Genomic DNA, 21,201 nt, shown 5'->3' on the forward strand with positions numbered 1-21,201 from the left:
GATACTGATTAGACAGATTACTACTCCTTAGGACTCACTGTTGCTGCCTATTAAAGGGTGCCATGTAAACCAGACATCTTTCTATATCATATTCCAAATGGAAGAAACTAATGAACAGAATCTTGCATGTGATATGTTTGTGTACAGGTTTTCTAGAAATGTTTCTGACAGCAGGCTTAAGTAACTGTTGTTAGTGCTTGCGCTGGCACGTGATATGGTTGGAAAAGCTCTATCAAAGGTCTGGGTCACAGGTTATTTTTGTTTACTGGACAATTCTTTAAAAAGAATTGAGAGATAAGTGACATATAAAACTATGGTTTTTCCAGTGGTCATGTGTGGATGTGAGAGTTGGACTATAAAGAAACCTGAGCACCGAAGAATTGATGCTTTTGAACTGTGGTGTTGGAGAAGACTCTTGAGAGTCCCTTGGACTGCAAGGAGATCAAACCAGTCCATCCTAAAGGAGATCAGTCCTGGGTGTTCATTGGAAGGACTGATCTGAAGCTGAAACTCCAATACTTTGGCCTCCTGATGTGAAGAGCTGACTCATTTGAAAAGACCCTGATGCTGGAAAAGATTGAGGGCAGGAGGAGAAGGGGATGACAGAGAATGAGATGGTTGGATGGCATCACCGACTCAATGGACATGGGTTTGGGTGGACTCCGGGAGTTGGTGATGGACAGGGAAGCCTGGCGTGCTACAGTTCACAGGGTCACAAAGAGTTGGATACGACTGAGCGACTGAACTGAACTGAACTGAATGGCAGTCACACATTTAATACCACTTAGTTGAGAAAGCTCTTCTGTTCCTCTGCATATAAAATCTCTATCACATCATTCTAACCCAAGACACTTTGAGAACCTGCTTCTAGAGAAAACTGCTGAAACATTTTAAATACTTAAGTTACTAAAGTGGCTCTTAAAAATAATCCAAGATTTAGAATCTTTGTATCAGATGGAAAGAAACTGTGAACATATAGTATACATATTTAAGGTAAAATTTGAATTTCATTACTGGAATTATTATTATAACAAATGCAGCAAAAGTCTGCTATTTCCAGTAGGCCAGCATTTCTTTCTATTTCAAAGACTGAAGCCATTTAGTCAAAACAAATAAGAGATGAGTTATGTCCAATTGCTTCATAAACTGCAGAAGTCTGAAAAAAAAAGTGGCATTAAGAATAGAGTCAAAAACGACTTTAAAGCACTTGTGATCAAAAAAGTAAAATCAGCACTTGTTAAACATGGGATGAGGAGAGGGAGGAGGGCAGGAAAAGAACAGTTTCATTGGACAGTTTGGAAGATAATTACCCATTTAAATTAACTCACTGAATTGAAGGACCCAAGCACAGGGAAGGAAAATGAGTAATTAATAGTTAGAAGAACGGCCACAGGACGGCCCTTCTATAATGGGGATATAACAATAAATGTACTGGATAATAAAACATGTCCTCCACTGACACATTTGCATCAGTTACATATAGTTAATAGTTTTCTCTAGATTTATTATTGATTGCACAGTTCTGCAATTTCCCTTTTGTAAATATAAAATAGTCAATACTCTGAATACAGTGACAAGCTCTGAATCTTGATACAGAAATCGATGACAATTTGCTGTGATTAAAAAACTTAATTAAATGAAAAGACACCCAAGGATATTTAAGGCTGAGCATTTGAAAACATTTCTTTAAACTTCAATTCTGCATGCATGCTAAAAGGACTGGTGATCCATAAAATCTCACTGGTGTGGGGACAGAAGGTCCTTTGAGTATAATTAGAACACTTTGTTGTATGATGACTTAACAGCCAAATGTGAAGGAAGTTGCTTACTACTGAAAATCTCCCCCAAAGACCTGGATGACAGAAACCTTTGCAGTAGCTCTTGAGAACAGGATGCCTCTGTTTTATAGCATCATTAAAAGTCAGCCACAGAAAGCTGTACAAGCACTTCATAGATAATATCCCTTCATATGTAGTGTATTTCTTAAAAGAACGACTTAGTGTAAAGAAATATTTAAAAGAAACTCTACACTTAAGCTGCAGAGTTAACATACCTTTGTTTTAGAGGAAACTCCTAGAGCCTTGGCCTTTTTCGGATCAGGCTTGGAGTCTAGAGTGCCAGAAACAGAATCTTCAGCAGGTGCTTTGAGAAAATAAAAACACATACTGTAAACACAAACTTTAACTAATATCACTATGTTCTGAGCAGGTTCAAAATATAATGATGGTGAGAAAGCCTACAGTTTTAAATGTATCCCTTTCTAAAGTGTTTTTAATTAGATTTTTTCCCCCTAATCTTTTTTTCTCCACAATTTCTTCTTTAAGCACAACCTCATGAAATTAGTTCAGAAAATCTACATCTGCTTTATCAACACTTAAACTGTAGTTTAAAAACTATTTTCTAAATAGCAATTAAAATTTAATATTAATTTTAAGCAATTAATAGCAATTAAATCCGTCTACCTTTTTGCTAGACGGATAAGAGAAGGGTTTATCACCTTTGAAACCATAGGAAATCATATATACCAATAACAATATTCCAGTAGATGTTATAACTGAATATACACTTTTATACTAACAATTTTACACATGTAAACTTTTTAACTTTTTAGCACCCCACTAAACAGATTATTGCTTTGTTTAAGCACTAAGTCTAGAAGAGCAGTGGTTACAGGTTAGTGTTCTGTTTATGTTATGGAATTTTAACATTAGGATGAAGAAGTCAAGAATTTTTCCTTGACAAAGTTGAATAAATATTTGAATGCTGCTTTTTTTGTTGTTGTTGTGACCAGTGGGGATTGAACCAGTACCCCTTGCTTCAGTGGAAGTGTGGAGTCCTAACCATTGGACTGCCAGAGAATTCAGTAAATATTAGAATCGATCAGCAAACAGACAAGTGCAAGGGAACGAGAACTCATTTGTGAATAAGGAGGCAGAGTCCTCTGCCGGTTCAGACACTGACAGGCTGTTTGGCCCTGTGCAAGTCACTTAACCTTTGGTATTCCCTGTCTGTTAATAAAGGAGATTCAGCTAGATGGCCCCAATTCCCCTTCCAACTATAATATCCAATAGCAGAAAATAGTTATGGAAACCTTAAAAATTGAGCACTTGCTTTCTGGAGTATTCCACTGTACTACTCCAAAACTGCTTTTTGGAGCTGGAAATCAAGTTAATTATCTTCAAACCCTCAGCACAGTTACTGGCAGAAAACAGGCAACTTGAGGAGTTGGAGGGAAGGCTTGGGATCTAAGCCATGAGAAACCATGATTTAAAAACGAAGGTTGGATTTCTTTAAGAGTTCCCTCGCTGTTTTAATTCCCCTATAACCCATTCAAAATGAAGTTACCTGAGGCAGGCTGGAATTTGGCTGGAGCTGACCCTCCCACTGGTCTGGATGTTGCTTTAGCAGGTGCAGTGGGCTTGGCTGGCATGTTAGCTTTGGCTTTCTCTAACATGGCCAACACCTGATCTTTAGAAGTTGGCTAGGGAGACAATATAATAGAGGTGAGAGGCCACAGAAACGATATACCCATACTATGCTCACTAACAGATCTGCTGTCAAACCAATCTTTGAGCTCCTGGTTTTGAAATACCAATGAAGGGAGGCAGCACATAGTGCAAGGGAAGTAACACATTATGAAGTCACACTAAGGTAGCTGCCATTCTAGAAGGTCACAATTTTCATCCCTGCAAAGCCAGCAGATTCCTTAGAAGTTCTACACTACTAAATATTTGATCTGTGCTCTCATTGGGATTTCAAGTTGAAACTCATAGGAGGTAATACGATCTTTTGCCTCTATAAATTCATGTTCAATATTTTTCTAATGGCTTTTAACAGCAGCAATAACAAGCAGAAGTACTTTTAGTTTCCCAGTAGCCTTGGCCATTTTCTCATATCCTAAGTGCATCATGAAGAACGGCAAGGCGTCCTGGGCCTTCTTTCGCACGTCTCCATTGCGGTCCTCAAGGCAGGAATAGAGCTGGGGAACACAAAGGATAAGGTCTGTGGGGGTGGAACGGAGAGTCGGTAGTTTCTCAGCCAGCCAGCCCAGAAGCTGTCAAAAGAAGTAAAGACCAGTTATATAATTTGTGTAGAAAACTGTTATTATTTCTGATCTTAAGCTTAATGATTTCATCAGGGCCAAACACTGAATTAGTTCTCACACTACAATTTTCCAATATGAAATCAGTTATTTTCTTGTTCAATGAAATAATAAATTTGCAATGCTGACAATCAGTTAAAATAAGGACAAAGTTTTCTGGACCATATTTGAGCATTAAGCTATAAAGTTTTAATTGTTCTAAATAAAGAGTCGGACACGACTCAGCAACTGAACGGAACTGAATGAATTTTAAAGAAGAAAAACTTTCAATTTCTTTTTTTTTTTAATTCTAAGAACTATTCAGCTAGAGAAGATCCAAAATATTTATTTGATCAGAAGATGACAAGTTCTACCAGGACTTCTGTTTTCTGCCTCACATAAGAGAGTTTTTTCCTATACCTCTAAAATAATTCATATTTGTATTTATTTTCAACTGAAATATTTATCCAGATGATTGCAGTTTCACATGCACTTCTAAGAAATAATACAGAGAGATCCCATGCACTCTTTATTCCATTTCCTCCAACAGCAGCCCTTTATGAAACTATAACCAGCAGGATTCTGACATTGATACAATCCACTGATTAGATTGTTCCAGTTGGACTTTTTCTCATTTGTGTATGTGTGTATATTTAGTTCTCTACAATTTTACCATGTGTTAATGTATCCACCACCACTGTCAAAATTTTGAATAGTTCCATCCCAAGAATCCCACATGTTGCCTCTTTTATAACCACACTCACGTCCCTCCTCCTCCTCCTCCTCTCTAATCTCTGGCAACTATTAATCTGTCATCTATTTCTAAATCACGAGATTTCAAAGTTATCTAAATGGAATCATATATAATATGGAACTGTTTGTTACTGGCTTTGTCACTCAGCACAATTCCTTGGATATTTAACTGACTTGTTGCATGTATCAGTGATTTATTTCTTTTATTGCTGAACAGTATTACATATATGGATATATAATAGTTCGTTTAAATATTCACTTGTTGAAAGATATCTGTTTCCAGATTTGGGCTATTTTGAATTAGTTGCTATGAACATTTGTTATAGGCTTTTGCATAAACATAAATTTTCTTTTTTCTGGAATAACTGCTCAAGATTTGTTGGGTCATATATGGAACAACAGACTGGTTCCAAATAGGAAAAGGAGTATGTCAAGGCTGTATATTGTCACCCTGCTTATTTAACTTCTATGCAGAGTACATCATGAGAAGTGCTGGGCTGGAAGAAACACAAGCTGGAATCAAGATTGCTGGGAGAAATATCAATAACCTCAGATACGCAGATGACACCACCCTTATGGCAGAAAGTGAAGAGGAACTCAAAAGCCTCTTGATGAAAGTGAAAGAGGAGAGTGAAAAAGTTGGCTTAAAGCTCAACATTCAGAAAACGAAGATCATGGCATCCGGTCCCACCACTTCATGGGAAATAGATGGGGAAACAGTGGAAACAGTGTCAGACTTTATTTTTTGGGCTCCAAAATCAATGCAGATGGTGATTGCAGCCATGAAATTAAAAGATGCTTACTCCTTGGAAGGAAAGTTATGACCGACCTAGATAGCATATTCAAAAGCAGAGACATTATTTTGCCAACAAAGGTCCGTCTAGTCAAGGCTATGGTTTTTCCAGTGGTCACGTATGGATGTGAGAGTTGGACTGTGAAGAAGGCTGAGCACCGAAGAATTGATGCTTTTGAACTGTGGTGTTGGAGAAGACTCTTGCGAGTCCCTGGGACTGCAAGGAGATCCAACCAGTCCATCCTAAAGGAGATCAGTCCTGGGTGTTCATTGGAAGGACTGATGCTAAAGCTGAAACTCCAGTACTTTGGCCACCTCATGTGAAGAGTTGACTCACTGGAAAAGACCCTGATGCTGGGAGGGATTGGGAGCAGGAGGAGAAGGGGACGACAGAGGATGAGATGGCTGGATGGCATCACCGACTTGATGGACATGAGTTTGGGGGAACTCCGCGAGTTGGTGATGGACAAGGAGGCCTGGCATGCTGCGATTCATGGGGCCGCAGAGTCGGACACGACTGAGCGACTGAACTGAACTGACAGTAACTACATGTTTAGTTTTATAAGAAACTGCCAAACTACTTTCTGGAGTGGCTATAACATTCTACATTTCTACCAGGAGAGTGTTCAAGTTTCTCTACATTCTTGTAGATGTTTGGTGTTATCACAGTTTTTAATTTTAGTAATTCTGGTAGTTGTCTATCTCATTGTAGTTTTAATTTGCATTTCCTTGATGACCAGTAACCCTGAACATCTTTCATGGGCTTATTTGCCATCTGTAATCCTCTTCAGGGAAATGTCTGTTTATGTCTTTTGCCTAATTTCTAACTAGATTTTTTAACTGTTGAGTTTTGAATTTTTTAATATATACATTCTTGATGATAATTCTTTATCAGACATAGAGTTTGCAAATATTTTCTCCCACTCTAGCCTGTCTTCTCATGTTCTTCACATGGTTTTTGGCAGAGTAAGAGTTCTTAACTTTGATAAATTGTGGTTTTGGTGTCAAGTCTTATGAATACTTTGCATGAAGAACTTCTATATCCTGAAGGTTTACCCCTATGTTATCTTTAAAAGTTCCATAGTTTTATGGCCTATGTTTCAGTCCATAGTCCATTTTGAGTTAATTTTGGTGTAAGATGTGAGATTTAGTTCAAAGTTTAATTTTTTGGTCTCTGGACGTCAAGTGCTCTGGCATCACGTGTTAAAAAGGTCACACTTCCTCCACTGCATTACTTTGGTAACTTCAAACTTAGTTGTTCATATTTGTGTGGGTCTGTTTTTTGGGTTTCCTCTTCAGTTCCACCTATCTGTGTCTATCCTCCTCCTCCTTACCCCTGCAATCACGGTCTTTTTTCTTTCTGACCACACTGCTTGGCCTACAGGATCTTAATTCTCAAACCAAGGATTGAACCTGTGCCTGTGGCAGTGAGAGCATGCAGTCCTAACCACTGGACGGCCAGGGAATTCCCCACAGTGTCTTGATTATGTTAGCAATTTAGTAATCTCTAGTACACGGTAGGGAGAAGGCAATGGCACCCCACTCCAGTACTCTTGCCTGGAAAATCCCATGCACGGAGGAGCCTGGTAGGCTGCAGTCCATGGGGTCGCTAAGAGTCGGACACGACTGAGCGACTTGACTTTTACTTTTCACTTTCATGCATTGGAGAAGGAAATGGCAACCCACTCCAGTGTTCTTGCCTAGAGAATCCCAGGGACAGGGGAGCCTGGTGGGCTGCCGTCTCTGGGGTCGCACAGAGTCGGACACGACTGAAGCGACTTAGCAGCAGCAGCAGCAGCAGCAATATGTGGTAGAATGGTTCTTTCCATTTTTTTTCCTTTGTCAAGATTGTTTTACTAGACTATAAGTTTTAAAATAACCTTGACTTTGTCTATGAAAAAAAAACTTTCTTGAATTTTGATAGGAATTACATTAAATGAACATAAATGACATTTCTATTATGTTAAATCTTCTAATCCACAAACATCTCTTTGGGTCTTCCTTGAATACTTCATCAACATTTTGTAATTTTCACTATATATATTTTGTATTTGTTTTAAGTATATATCTAAGGGTTTCACTTTCTTTGGAGTGACTGTACATTGTACTGTTTTTAACTTCAGTTTGCATGTGTTCAATGTATTTGACTTTTGTCAAATATGATTATTTTGTATCCTGCAATCTTATTGAACTCATTTATTGATTTTGGTTACTGTAGGTGTCTTGGGATTTTCTATGTAGACAGTCATGGTATCTGCAATTAGGGATAGTTTTATTTATTCTTTTTCCAGCTATATGCCTTTCACTTTTTTTTCAGGTCTTACTGCAGTGACTAGAACTTCCAGTTCTACGTTGAGTAATAACAGTGAACGTGGACATCCTTGCTTTGTTCCTGATCTTAGGGGGAAACTGTTCAGTCTTCAACCACTAACAATATCATTTACAGATGCTTTTTTATTTAAATTGTAATTCTCTTGTATTATTACTTACTGAGAGTTTTTATCATGAATAGGTGTTGGATTTTCTCAAATCCTTTTTTTGTGTCAATTGATAGGAATTTTCTTTAGTCTGCTGGTATGATGGATTGCATTGATACATTTTTGAATGTTGAACTGCATTTTTATGTCATGATTAAAACCTCTTATTTTACCATTTAAGAGTTGAAGAAAAGAGAAAATGTCACAAATTTTAGAAAATTATTGCTAAAAAAGCACATGAAAAGGGAAAAAAAAGCATATGAATAAAAAAGCTCCAGGGATTTGGTTTCATTTTATTAGCTATTTTATAATGGAACTCATTCTATCCACAACATATATATTTATTAGGTAGCCTCAGCAGCAGCAGCAAAGCACATCATATTTGGAGTACTAACCTCTTGCCTCAAGAAAGGATTTTCCTTTTTGAGCTCTTCAGAAAGATCTTCCCCCTCCAGCCATTCCTTCATGCCAGTCTGTTCTGCCCAAGCATTCACAGTTGCTAGGGCAGCAGATCGAACATTATTCTAAACAGAGGAGAAAATCAGTAAACTATCACTATGGCTTGGAGGTAAGCAGTGAAAAATGTATTACTTTGTAAACATGAACAACAGAGGTTTCTCTACAGATCTACAATAAACATACTTGGAACATTCTTCATCTTCTCTGAAACAACAAGATCTATGGGTATACTCCAAAGTAAAGTAGAAATTAAAACTCTAAATTGTAACAATCCTATACTTAGTTAATTAGGCAAAACATTGAACTGGGCATAAAATATTATGTTAGGGGAATAAACCCCTAGGTTTTGTTTCCTGAACCTCTGGGGACTCTCATGTCCCTGGTTATTTGCTAAAGGATGTAATTCTATGTGTTAGAGAACTCATAATGGTTAGCTTGAAATTATTAACTATTTGAATATTTTGTTTTTATATTAACTTGTACTCACAGAATAAGAAGGATTTAATGACATGAAAAATATTAAAATAGTCCAATTCCTTAAATTAAATGAATTACACCAAAATAGACATTTAAATATTCAATCTATGGATACATATAAGAGCTTATAATTTTCATTGAGACAAATTCTAGGACTGTGCAACTGCAAATATCTTACTGAAGTACCAGAAGACTGTACTCTAGTTCAGGGGAAAAGGTAGAAAATAAAATACATTATCTAAAAATTTTTGTTTATTCACTCTTTATACCAATACTTTAAACAATGATATCATAATCATAATAGCAACAATTTTTTAGTATGTACTATATGAGGCAGATACAGGTACTTTATGTACAGACTCTTATTTAATCCTGTAAGAATTAAATTCCACAGATAAAGCACTGAACCACAAAGAAAATAAGTAACTTATCTAAGAGTCACAAAGCTAGTAAGCAAGGTATGTGGTCACCTTAATACTGCCTGGGAGGTAAAAATGTTTTATAATTTTCCTTCCAGTAGTCTCTTCTCTACAAAAAGTTTAAGACTGTTTACATGCACTCTTATGCATAAGAAAAGGATTATTCTTAGCCTAAGTAGTGGCTGGCTGTTCCATAATGGAGCTGTGGTGAAGAGAATTAGGAATACCTTGCTGTCTCCAAGCACTGTGATGACAGGGATTCCTAAGTTCTTCACATGCTGCTTGACGTTGGGGCCCATGGCTACTGCCAACTGCTGGAGGATAGTCAACGTCTGCTGCACCTGCGTGGGAAGAGCGGCACCTTATGTCCAAATCACAGCAGTGTGTCCAGAGTTTCAGAAGTCTGCTGCTATATGGTCAATGCAGTAAGAAGTTTCTGGCCTACTTAAAACAAACAGCTGGTTATGATACTAATCAGCTTTGAATAATTTTCAGGTGATGGCCTCTCCATTAATCATCATAAAAATGGAGTATTAGAATTTTAGACTAGATTATAATGCTTTATAATTTTTTTTTTACAAGAAGCCATTCAGTTTTATTGATTAACATGTATGAACACCACACACAGTCAGAATAAAACATTTTACACTCCACTGTGTAACTTTGATTAAAAGACAGATTACAAGCATAAACAATGATATTCATTCCTCTGATATAATGATCTGAGAGTTGTGATTTCTATGATTACAAAATGGAGGCCAATCATTTAAGAAAGAAGACTTACAGTAATTACAGGAATTTTCTGGGAAGGGTTCCCCATACATTTTAGGGTATCAGAGGTTATTTGAAATATGTCAGATATTCATAATTTCTGTTGATATTATAAAACACAGCAAGATTTCAGTGAACTGTCATTATATTAACCTTTAAAAGCATAACTTGATAAATTACATCTTTAGTATGTGGAATTATTCCTTGAACACTTACATCATGGTGACCTACAGGGATGTCTGACATGAACGACAGACACCTCCATTTAGACGTTTACTGTGCATGCTGCACTGCTGTGCCCTTAATCTTCTAATGGAGAATACATATCAATGCTTTCTCCTTAGATAGAAGGTATAATGCTTTCTAATTTTAAAGTAAGGTAACACCTAGTTTAAGAAAAATGTGACATAAAAATCCAAATCTAAAAATTAAACATTAAGCTTGTTTGTATTACAAGCAGTTTTATATACAAATACTTAATAATATCAGAGGTCTTGTGAACAGCAAGTCAGGTTCCTGAAAATTTGATTAATAAACTTGCCATCTTCCAACAAATCTTGAGGCACACTCAGAATGAAAGGAAGCTATTTCTAGTTCAATTAAATAGAGTGATCATTCTCTTCTTCCTTTTTTTACTGGTGAAGGTTACTGAAAAGGAGCCCCTTACAGAGGGGGAGAGAGGAGAGGGAAAAAAACAGGCGTATGGTCTTTTTTTCTTAACTGGAGTACAGTTGCTTTATAATGTTGTGTTAGTTCTGCTGTGCAGCAAAGTGAACCAGCTGTATGTTTACATATATCATCTCTTTTTTGGATTTCCTTCCCATTTAGGTCACCACAGAGCAATGAATAGAGTTCCCTGTACCATGCAGGAGGTTCTGTTTTAATAAATTGGTTCTATTTATTAAAATAGTTATATATTTTATACATACATATATATATGTATAATATATGTCTATATATCAATCTCAATATCCCAATTCACCCCACCCCTCCCTTCCTCTTTAGTGTCTAGTTTGTTCTCTACATTTGTGTCTCTATTTCGAGGAGAGGCATGTTCTACGTACCAAGATTTTATTTGAATCATTAAGTCGACCCTTCAAGGCTGTTGGAAGTTCACCTATGTTTGGCTGGATGAATTTTGCTTCATTGATAATAGCTGCTACTTCATCAAGGCCTTCTTTCCTGATCTTCCAATTCTTGTCACCAATCTTAGACACCAACTCTGAAGTGATTTTATCACTGAAAAAACACAGAAGACAGAATCCTTAATTCCTGACGCCTAAAAGAATGTCATGGAAGTCCCCTTGACTAAGAAGTGGAAGGCAGCATGAAGAAATCATTAGCAGTAAACCTGATTTCTGTCCTTGGCAAAAGATCCACAGCATCACTGCCCCCATCATCTGGTTCATCTCCATCTTCCCCTTCGTCTGTCCCACTTGTGCTGTGTTTAGAAATCCCTCTGGTTGGAGCCGGTGGGTTCTGTCCCTGCATCTACACACAGATAAGTCAGTGAGGCTAATAAACTCAATGAAGAACGTGAGAGCAAACTGGTGAGAGGATGGTGCTTGTGTCAAACTCTCATGTTCCCTCATAACACAGTATTCACACGGCACATATTTTAATTAGACTTAGACTTCAATTCTGAGACCAAGTGACAAAAGGTATTTTGATACACACCTATTAGAATCTGACTTCTCAACCATAAAGCTGTGTTGTGACTTGTACGTCCAACACAATACAGAGCAATCAAAATTTAGCAATTTCAACTAGAAAGTTTATTCAAGGAAGGACAAGTTTATTTTTAAAAAATTGTTACATTTAGTGTGCTTTTTGAATATGTAATTTTTTAAAAATGTTTGATATGTCAAAGCTACAAAGGATTCCAAGGGGAAAATGTCCCATCCTGTATTATAGCTATCTTGCTCTCTTCCTCGCAAGGTCATCCATTTCTTTTGAACTCTTCCCAGTGATACTTTATATATATAAATGCAAATACATACATATTCTTCATTTCAAACGTTTAAAAGTTTAAACTTAACCATATAAACATTCTCAAGTCAACTATGGATTGAATCATCTGTGAAACCTTTACCTTCTCAAATTCTGCATCTATCTGGGATAGGAGGGCAGGCTTCTCATCCTCAAAGAACATTCGCAAAGAAGGACCAACGTACAGATACATCACACCAAGCAGAGTGATGGCAGACGTCCTCACAGCCTGGCAGAACAAAGAGAACCTTTCAGATCAGAACAGAGCCACGAAGATGGCTGTTCTGTCCTATATGTGCTGCTATGTACTCACTGGGTTTGTTGCAGCAAGAGCTGTCTTCACATTGCTAATGAAAGCTTTCACATTCAGCCTAGAAGAAATAATACTTAGAATTAAAAACAAACAAATGAAACCCTCAACACACTCACTGGGGTTTTCTAAAGCTAGACTCTAGAACTGGCTTCCTTTAGATACGTCCTGAATTTGACTTACTCTCTTTCTACACTCATCTAAAGCTAGCTTTAAATACTATCGATACGTTAATTTATGCCTAAATCCACAGAATCGTACATCGAACTGCCTTTGTGACATTTCCATTTTTATGTCTAGTAGACGTCCTGCTGCTGCTAAGTCGCTTCAGTCGTGTCCGATTCTGTGCGACCCCATAGACGGCAGCCCACCAGGCTCCCCCGTCCCTGGGATTCTCCAGGCAAAAACACTGGAGTGGGTTGCCATTTCCTTCTCCAATGCATGAAAGTGAAAAGTGAAAGTGAAGTCGCACAGTCATGTCCGACTCTGTGCGACCCATGGACTGCAGCCCACCAGGCTCCTCTGTCCATGGGATTTACCAGGCAAGAGTACCGGAGTGGGGTGCCATTGCCTTCTCCGAGTAGATGTTCTACATCTGTCAATACCAAACTCCTGACTGTCCACGCCCCAACCCCCAAACCTGTTCTTCTCATCTTCCCTATCTCGGTAAACAGTTACTTCATCCTTTCAGTTGCTCCCAGCCTTCTTTGAAAATTCCTCAGTCAGCCTTGACTCCTCGCTCTCTCAAGCACAGTATCCTGTTTAGTTTTACTTTCAAAATACATTCTAAGTCACAACACTTCCAAGCCAATATAATTCCCTGACAGAATTATTTCTAATTAGTCTCCCTGCTCCTGTCCTTGATCCCATCTATTCTGACTGTAGTCTAAACAACCCTGTTAATCTTCTGCTCAGAACCCTCTAATGGTTTCCAATTTATTCAAAACTTTGAGGCTCTACAGGACCTGCCCCCTGTTCTTTGAGCTTTCTCTCCTACCACTCCCATCTCCCTCACTCAGTCCGCTCCCGCTGCATTCTGAAGAACTAACTACCCGACTGTTACCATCAGCCCCTCATGTCCTGAAGGTATGTCTCACAGGTGTTATTTCAGAAAGGATTTCTGTCTTACAGAAAATAACACTACACTAAACCCTCCAAGGTGTTACCACTAACCCCCTATCTGGCTTTATTTTTACTCCACTGTTCTTATACTTCCTGATGTATTTTTTATTGTTTACTGTCATCTCCCCTTACTCAAATAAGCTCCATGAAAACAGGAATTTAATCTTGACCATACTGTATTCCTGAGGGTCTGGAACAAATGACTAGAATATCACAGGTACTCAATATGTAGTTGTTGAATAAATGACAGATCACAGATGAATTAAAAAGAGGAAAATATTCACACGGCTTTTATGTCATTCATGCCAAAAGGTAGTTTTTACATCAACGATTCTACAGTTATGAAGGGATTATAACAATATCCTCAACTACAGGAGGACACCACAGATACTGACGTAACAAACAATTCTTTGCCTGAATAACACTTAAATGACACGTTCTAGGGAATTCCCTGGTGGTCCAGTGGTTAGAACTTGGTACTCTCACTGCCAAGGGCTTGGGTTCAATCCCTGATCAAGGAACTAAGATCTTGCAAGTCACGTGGCATGGTCAAAAACACATAATTTCTAGAGTATTGTGTCTTTGTTTGGTGGAACTGAGAACACTGCAAGCAGCCTATTGAGAACATGTGAAAAGCATCAGGGGACAGAGAAAGGCAGCACAGAACAACAGTTAGAGTCTTTCCTCTCAGAGCCAGAATGCCTGGGTTCAGATTTTGGCCTTTGCCACTGCAGCAGCAGCAGCAGCTGTGACTTGGGCAGATCACTTTCTTTGCCCTAGTTTCTTCATCTATAAAACGAAGAGAACATACCTCACATGGTTTTTATGATGATTAAATCAAATGAATTATTATTTGACAGTGCCTGGCATAAAGTAAGCTGTATAAAATTTTGTTAAATAAAACACTGTAGTCCGTCCTTATCTGGGAGGGATGCATTCCAAGACCCCTCTGTGGATATCTGAAGGTATGGATAGTACTATATAGAGTATTTTTTCCCCTATAAATTTGTATCTATGATAAAGTTTAATTTATAAATTAGTTTACAATTTATAAATTTATGAACAGTAAGAGATAAATTATAATTATAGAATGATTATAATAGTATACTGTAATACAAATTATGGCAATGTGGTCTTTCTCCTTAATCAATTTTTTCAAGTCTACTAGAAATGTGGCAGCAGATGCTCCACTGGTAAATGCAGCCACTCCAGTAATTATTATATTTTTCAGTCCAAACCTGTTTCTGAATCCGTCTAACCATTCTTACTTGCAGTGAATGCCTTGGTGTCACTTGTTTCATGGCATTCCTTACTGAAGTCCTCACATAGACTCCATGCTTTTGGGTGGAACACATACCCATCAATGACATTTTCTGCTCATGCCTTGCATCCACAAATTTAATGACTTTTCTATCTTAACTAAGCAGTTACAATGCTTGCAGTTTGAGGTGTGAAATTTCTTTTTCCTTTACAATTTACTGATAGAAGATTTGCTCTTACTGTAGATCTTAGCAACCTTAGCACATTATTTTCCTCTTTCCTTACTGAGTTAAGAACTTACCCTTTGTCATGTAAAGGAAGCACTATGCACTGTCTCTTTAGCATTTCCAAATTGCCAGCATCTCTGTTTTTGCCCTTTGGGACCATTACTAAGTAAAATAAGGGTTACCTGGACAGGAGCACTGCAACACCACAGAGGTGAGCTGATAACTGAGAGAGCGCCTCAGTGACTAATGGGGGAACCCACTGGACAAAGGCATGAATCATACCCCGAGCAGGACAGAGATTTCATCATGCGACTCAGAATGGTCCACAATTTAAAACTTATGAATTGTTTATTTCTGAAGCTTTCCATTTAGTATTTTTTGACTGTTGCTGACTGCAGGTAACAAACTGTGGAAGGAGAAACCAGACAAGGGGGGACTACTGTAACCGACGTGTGCAACAAGCAAATGACTTTGGGAAAGAGTGGGTTAAACAAGCGTCTGTGGGACTTCCCTTGGGGTCCAGAGGTTGAAATCCACCGTGCAGTGCGGAGGAGAGGGATTCAATCCCTGGTCGGGGACCTGGGATCCCACGTGCCGCAGAGCAACTAGGCCTGCACACTGCAGCTGTTGAGCCTGTGGGCTCTGGAGTCCACGTGCCTCGACAAAAGATCTTGTGTGCTGCAACTAAGGCCCGATGCAGCCAAATAAATTAATGAAAGTAAAGAAACAAGCGCCTTTATTGCAGGACTTCTAAGAGCGTTTAATTTTCCAAAGTGCACTACAGATTTCTAAACAAATGTGATTTTATATAGTAATTTTCAAATGTATTTAACTACAAATCCTTGGAACTGGCTTTTCTGTGGATCAATCATAAATACCGAAGAAAAATAACTTAGAGAACCCTAATGTTAGTGGATATCAAAATGCAGGAGAACAAGCTAATACAGGCTTTTTAGGAACAAAGGTAGTTTTGTTTTACATAAATTAGACAATCGTGCTCTGGCTTCTCAGAAATAAGCAGAGATAGCTACAACAAATATAATCACCAGTTAAGAGAGTGGCAAAACAAGTACTTGATTTCTTTCTGACTTACCCAGAAAAACCAAATTCTTTTATTGCATTTGATAGCCAGTTCAGAGTTTCTGATTGATTCTTGGGATTCTTCTGTGAGAACGCCATTGACATAACCTGGAACAGAAAAACAAACATACGAAAAAACAAACAGATCTGAGTTTTCTCTCATATTTCTTGTAGAACCACGGCTTGACATTAAGGTAGAAGTGGACTGAGCATGCCTTTTCCGATGCTACAGCAACACCTCAGAAATGTTTCACTTGAGAAAACACGGTAAGCGGCAGCAGTGTTAAGAGCGTTCTGACAGGGCTGTGAACCAACCCTACTTCAATAAAAATTAAAAAGGAATTCCGGACAGTTCACAACTTTTCATTGGTGGTCTCTTATAATGTCATAAGAGAAAACTACTCTCATCCTTAATAGAATATTCTTGACTAAGACAATTTTAATTATCATACAACAGTTATTACTAAAGGTAAAAATTAAAATGCAGTATCAGAGTGGTTTTACTTGAGAAGAAAAGAACTAAAGTTTAACTAATAACCTTAAATTAAAACTGGGGGGAAAAGTGGGGAAACCTGAAGAAAGAGCACTCCGTCACTAACCTGTTCAGCTGTCCACGGCAACACACACGCTTCAGCTATTGCTGTCATAGCTTCTTTAGCATTGTTCCCACATTTCACATCTCCAATCTTGTCTACAAGTCCATCCAAGACGATCTGTGCTGAAGTTTTGGAAAAATTTCCCTTCTGGGCAATCAAAGCAACTATGTGAAGCTTCATTTGCATCACCTGAACAAGGGTAAGTATCAGGAAATTATAAGTAAGCCAAAGACATCTTTCTTCTGCAGGCTATGCCATGTGGCTTGTAGGATCTTCGTTCCCTGATCAGGGATTAAACTCAGGTCCTTGGCAGTGAGAACACAAAGTCCTAACCACTGAACCATCAGGGAATTCCCCCTAAATATTTATCTATTTACTTATTTTTATAGTAGCCTGCAGATGTAACAGTTAGGGACAGCTGAGAACATGACCAAACTAGAATCAAATTTTAGACCAAGAAACAAAATAATTTTTATCCTTTAATTATTATCAACTAAAGTAGCTGATTTTAAATTTTTAAATTTACAATTTTAAAGTAGCTAAGACAAAAAAACCAAACCACTCAATGTTTTAAAATACTAACAAGCAATGTTATTGTGTGAAGTTTATGAATGGAAAAACGTAATTTCTATATTCTCCTCCTCTTATGGTTATTTGCATATAGTACTGAGTGCACATTCTGAAATCCATAATAAATGACCGTACTAACTCAGAGTCCTAATAAGAGTTGCCCACAAAAAAAATTACAACCCTCATGTATACACAAACATACACCACCCCCCCGCCCTCCACCCCAGAAATTGAGAGATTTAAAGGACTTGTAGATTTTTAACAGGAGGAATGGAAGGAACTGTGAAAAACAATTTAAAGATGTTAAAGTGATGATGGCAGATGTTTGGGATTTCAGACCCTTTTGACCATAAATGTTTTCCTTTGTCCTGTTTGAATACTTAAAAAACAGGTGTTGGCAAGGAAGCAGAGAAACAGGAGCTCAGCTCTCTTGCACTGCTAGTATGAATAAGGTTTGGCAGTTCCTCGAGAAGTTAAACACAGAGTTATCATAAGCCTTAGCAATTCTGCTTCTAGGTATGTACATGTGTTCACATGAAAACCTGTACATGAATATTCACAGCAGCATTACTTCCAACAGCTCCAAAGCAGAAACAATGCAAATGCCCATCAACTTATGAATGGGTAAATAAAATGTTATATATCCACACAAGGAATACTGTTTAGCAATAAGAGACTATAGAGTTAATACATGCTGCAATATGATGAACCTTGAAAACATTATGCTAAGGAAAAGTCAGACACAAAAAGTCACATCATCCCATTTACGAAATGTCCAGGAGAAGTGATACACAGAAAAAGTAGATTAATAATTGCCAGGGACTAGGGGTGGAGACTTGGGGAGGAATAGTGAGTGGCTGCTGATAGGTATGGGGCTTTTTTTGGGGGGCGATGAAAATATTCTAAAATTACATCGTGGTAGGAGCTGCAGAGCTATGTGAATAGACTAAAAACAGCTCCACTGTACCCTCTAAAAGAGTGCTATATGCTCAGGAAGTTATTATAAAAATAAAATAAAATAAAATTGCCTCTTGTTATGGATCTAACACCCAGAGGGCTATCAGCTCAAGTCAGGTGTGCTTCCTTCAACTATGTGAGAAGCTGCATTGGGAGAATTTTAAAAGTGGTGGTGTGAGGGGAAGAAGGCAGCAAAGGAACTGCTTGGCATGGGAAACCTTTGAGCACTGGACGGCACAGATGAGGTGCTCTATAATGCAGCGCTAAGAACAGTGTGCTTGGGAACTAAGGATCCTGAATGGAGAACAAGAGGTGGCAGCACAGAAGTAAAGAGGAGACTAGCAGGGACCCAGAAATAAACCTGATACATTTCAAACTTTCATCTACCATCTAGAGGAGGAGAAAACTCTTCTCATTCTCCTTCATGTATCACTTTCCTACATCTCCCTTTACACCTACTTTTTAAGACTAGAAAATGGCACTGCTCAACTTCATCTCTAGTATCAGTTAATGAGTTAAACTGATTATGCGGTCATTTTTTATCAGCAATTTAACGATTACATTTACTTTTTATCCAAAGAAATAAGAAAGCTATTTCATTGTTTTTCCTCTCTAGATGAGAGTAGAGGGCTTCTAGGCCCTCTAAATAATGAGAAAAATGCATATATATGAATTAGCAAACAATAAGTATTTGTATGTATATATACACAAATAACTTATTTATACACACACACACACTCCTAAATGTACGAAGTTAGAGTTAGTGTTTAATCAAAATGCATACATCCTATCATTCATTTAAAATTAGATGACACGGTGTCTGAATGACTTAAATCATTACCAAACTATACCTGTCTAATACTCCATAGGATGATGTAATGAAAATTACTTCAATAAAAGACATTAAATCTCTAATTTAAAAATACCTGAAAATTAGTTTCTTTCCATCCAGGTTTCTTGGCCAGCATCCTCACTAATGCCTGGCAAGGCATTTCAGTTCGGTCCATTAGTTCAACAGCCTTGAAGTAACACAAGATAGTAAGAGAATTAAGGGATTAAGAATGAGTTCCAAGGGAAGAGCATATCCAGAATCAAGGAAGTGTTTACCTCTAAAGGAGGGAGGGGAATGGAAATGAGGTGGGTCACAGAGAGAGCTTATTTATTTTCTGTTATAATGCTTTGTTTCTTGAGGTGGATGTTTGGCATACGGTTGTTAATAGTGATGCCACCGAAACTCTTTTCCCCCCACATTTCAGGAATTCACAAAGTTTGCCCCATGGAAAGTAATGTTAACAGTTTCAATTTGCGTAGTGTATGGCAGAAACTGTTTATATATATTTTGACTTATTTGATTTTCCTAAAAACAGAGCATAGTAGAGTAGATTAGACGTGTATAAATACAGGTTTCAAAGAAGCACAAATTCAGGTCTAAATCTGAGTGGTGGATGCAGGACTGGAAGCCAGGTCTCCTGGCTGAAGTCTCAGGATTCTTTCAGTTTCTCCACACCCCTCCTCATCAGAACCAAAGAGTGTGTGCCAAAATGAACTACTCTGCTCCTGTCCAACACAGACTTTTTTTTTAAAGAAGCTTATCATACCAAGTAATAATGTCTAGTCTTCTAAGAATCATGACAACAAAAAGGGAAACATAGAAAATCGATGAGGGGTGGTTTAAGTGAAGAGACCTGTTTGACAAGTAGGTTTAATACCATATAATATTAAAATTCATGTAAGTCTTATAATTCAGAACAAACCTAATTTTCTTGAGTAAGCACTAAGTTATGAACTGACAGAAGCCACAGAAAGCAGATGTTGAAAGATAAACCCAACACTGCTAAAAAGCAAACAAAAACGCTGCCTCATCTTTAGTTAACATCCATCAAACATGCTCACTGGTTATAAAACACAGCAATTAGGGCTAGTCCTTCACCGGCCAAGTCATCACTTCTCTATAACGTAATTTTCTTTCACATTCAACTCATCCTCGTGCGCCCACCTTCTGGAACTCTTCCATACAGGCCAGCCTTTCCTTCCAGTTACTGCTGTCGAGAAGCTGTATACAGGTAGCAGGAAGGACAGCTGAAGCTTTTTCTTCACATACTTCGATCTGTAAGATACAAAACATTAACACTAATAATTGCTTAAGGAAACAGAAGAAAAGAATGTAGGAATACTCCAACTAAAACCACAAGGACACTCCCATAGGTGTGCTTTAGTATCTGAGGATTCTATTTCACCACTATAAAGGGGAAGTTTGTCCAAGGCATGGTTTCAGTAAGTTAAAAAGGTATCAATTAACCGTGTTATAGAGTTCAGCAAAGAAAGAACTCGAATCTCCTCGAAGGCACTGACTGTGTGCTGTCCCGACTGTGAGGCATGCTGTGTAAGACTGACCGAGAGCTCAGGCTCCACCATTTCTTTAGTCTCTACTGCTTTCTTGCTCTTGGTCCCAGTGCCTCCTGTGCCTCCTTGAGCAGCCGGTTTTCCCTTCTTTGGTGGCCCGCCAGGCTAAAAGTGAACAGAAAAACATTAAACCAGGTAAGGATTCAGAATAGTGATTCTTAGACATTCTTAGACAAATCTGATTAAAATGAGGGATCACTCAACCAACAACAAAAAAAAAACATATTTTTTTTTGCCCACAGAATTTAGCAATTTCAAGGGTAAACTGACTTCCTGAAGGTCACTCATGGGGAAATCTACAGAAGCTGTATCAAGGACCTCAAATTCTAAATGAGCTAATTGAGACTAATGAAATACAAATGGTGAACTGGTTTTATACTATATGTATTTACAGATTAATTTGAGAATTAATGTTTGGTGCCTAAAATGCCTCTAGATCTTTCCTACACTAGTAAAG

General features: G+C 38.0%; 1 protein-coding gene across 7 annotated transcripts in view; it reads right to left on the bottom strand.

Annotated features, from left to right (window-relative positions):
- CKAP5 (cytoskeleton associated protein 5) overlaps positions 1–21,201 on the bottom strand; it is a 105,112-nt gene that overhangs the window by 22,071 nt on the left and 61,840 nt on the right. For all 7 annotated transcript variants that reach the window (XM_086341395.1, XM_086341394.1, XM_086341401.1 and 4 more), the window contains exons 14-27: positions 20,736–20,849; positions 20,338–20,448; positions 19,268–19,360; positions 16,818–17,003; positions 16,232–16,326; positions 12,533–12,590; positions 12,323–12,448; positions 11,582–11,721; positions 11,295–11,469; positions 9,687–9,800; positions 8,500–8,628; positions 3,860–4,054; positions 3,346–3,481; positions 2,054–2,142 (exon numbers count right to left, since the gene is read on the bottom strand). In XM_086341395.1, the coding sequence (XP_086197521.1) occupies positions 2,054–2,142; positions 3,346–3,481; positions 3,860–4,054; positions 8,500–8,628; positions 9,687–9,800; positions 11,295–11,469; positions 11,582–11,721; positions 12,323–12,448; positions 12,533–12,590; positions 16,232–16,326; positions 16,818–17,003; positions 19,268–19,360; positions 20,338–20,448; positions 20,736–20,849 (1,761 nt within the window). The remainder of the gene's footprint in view (positions 1–2,053; positions 2,143–3,345; positions 3,482–3,859; positions 4,055–8,499; positions 8,629–9,686; positions 9,801–11,294; positions 11,470–11,581; positions 11,722–12,322; positions 12,449–12,532; positions 12,591–16,231; positions 16,327–16,817; positions 17,004–19,267; positions 19,361–20,337; positions 20,449–20,735; positions 20,850–21,201) is intronic.

The sequence above is a fragment of the Bos grunniens genome, chromosome 15 (genome assembly GCF_055505025.1).
Source record: "Bos grunniens cultivar Pamir isolate PY7600 chromosome 15, Bosgru_T2T1.0, whole genome shotgun sequence".
Taxonomy (NCBI): domain Eukaryota; kingdom Metazoa; phylum Chordata; class Mammalia; order Artiodactyla; family Bovidae; genus Bos; species Bos grunniens.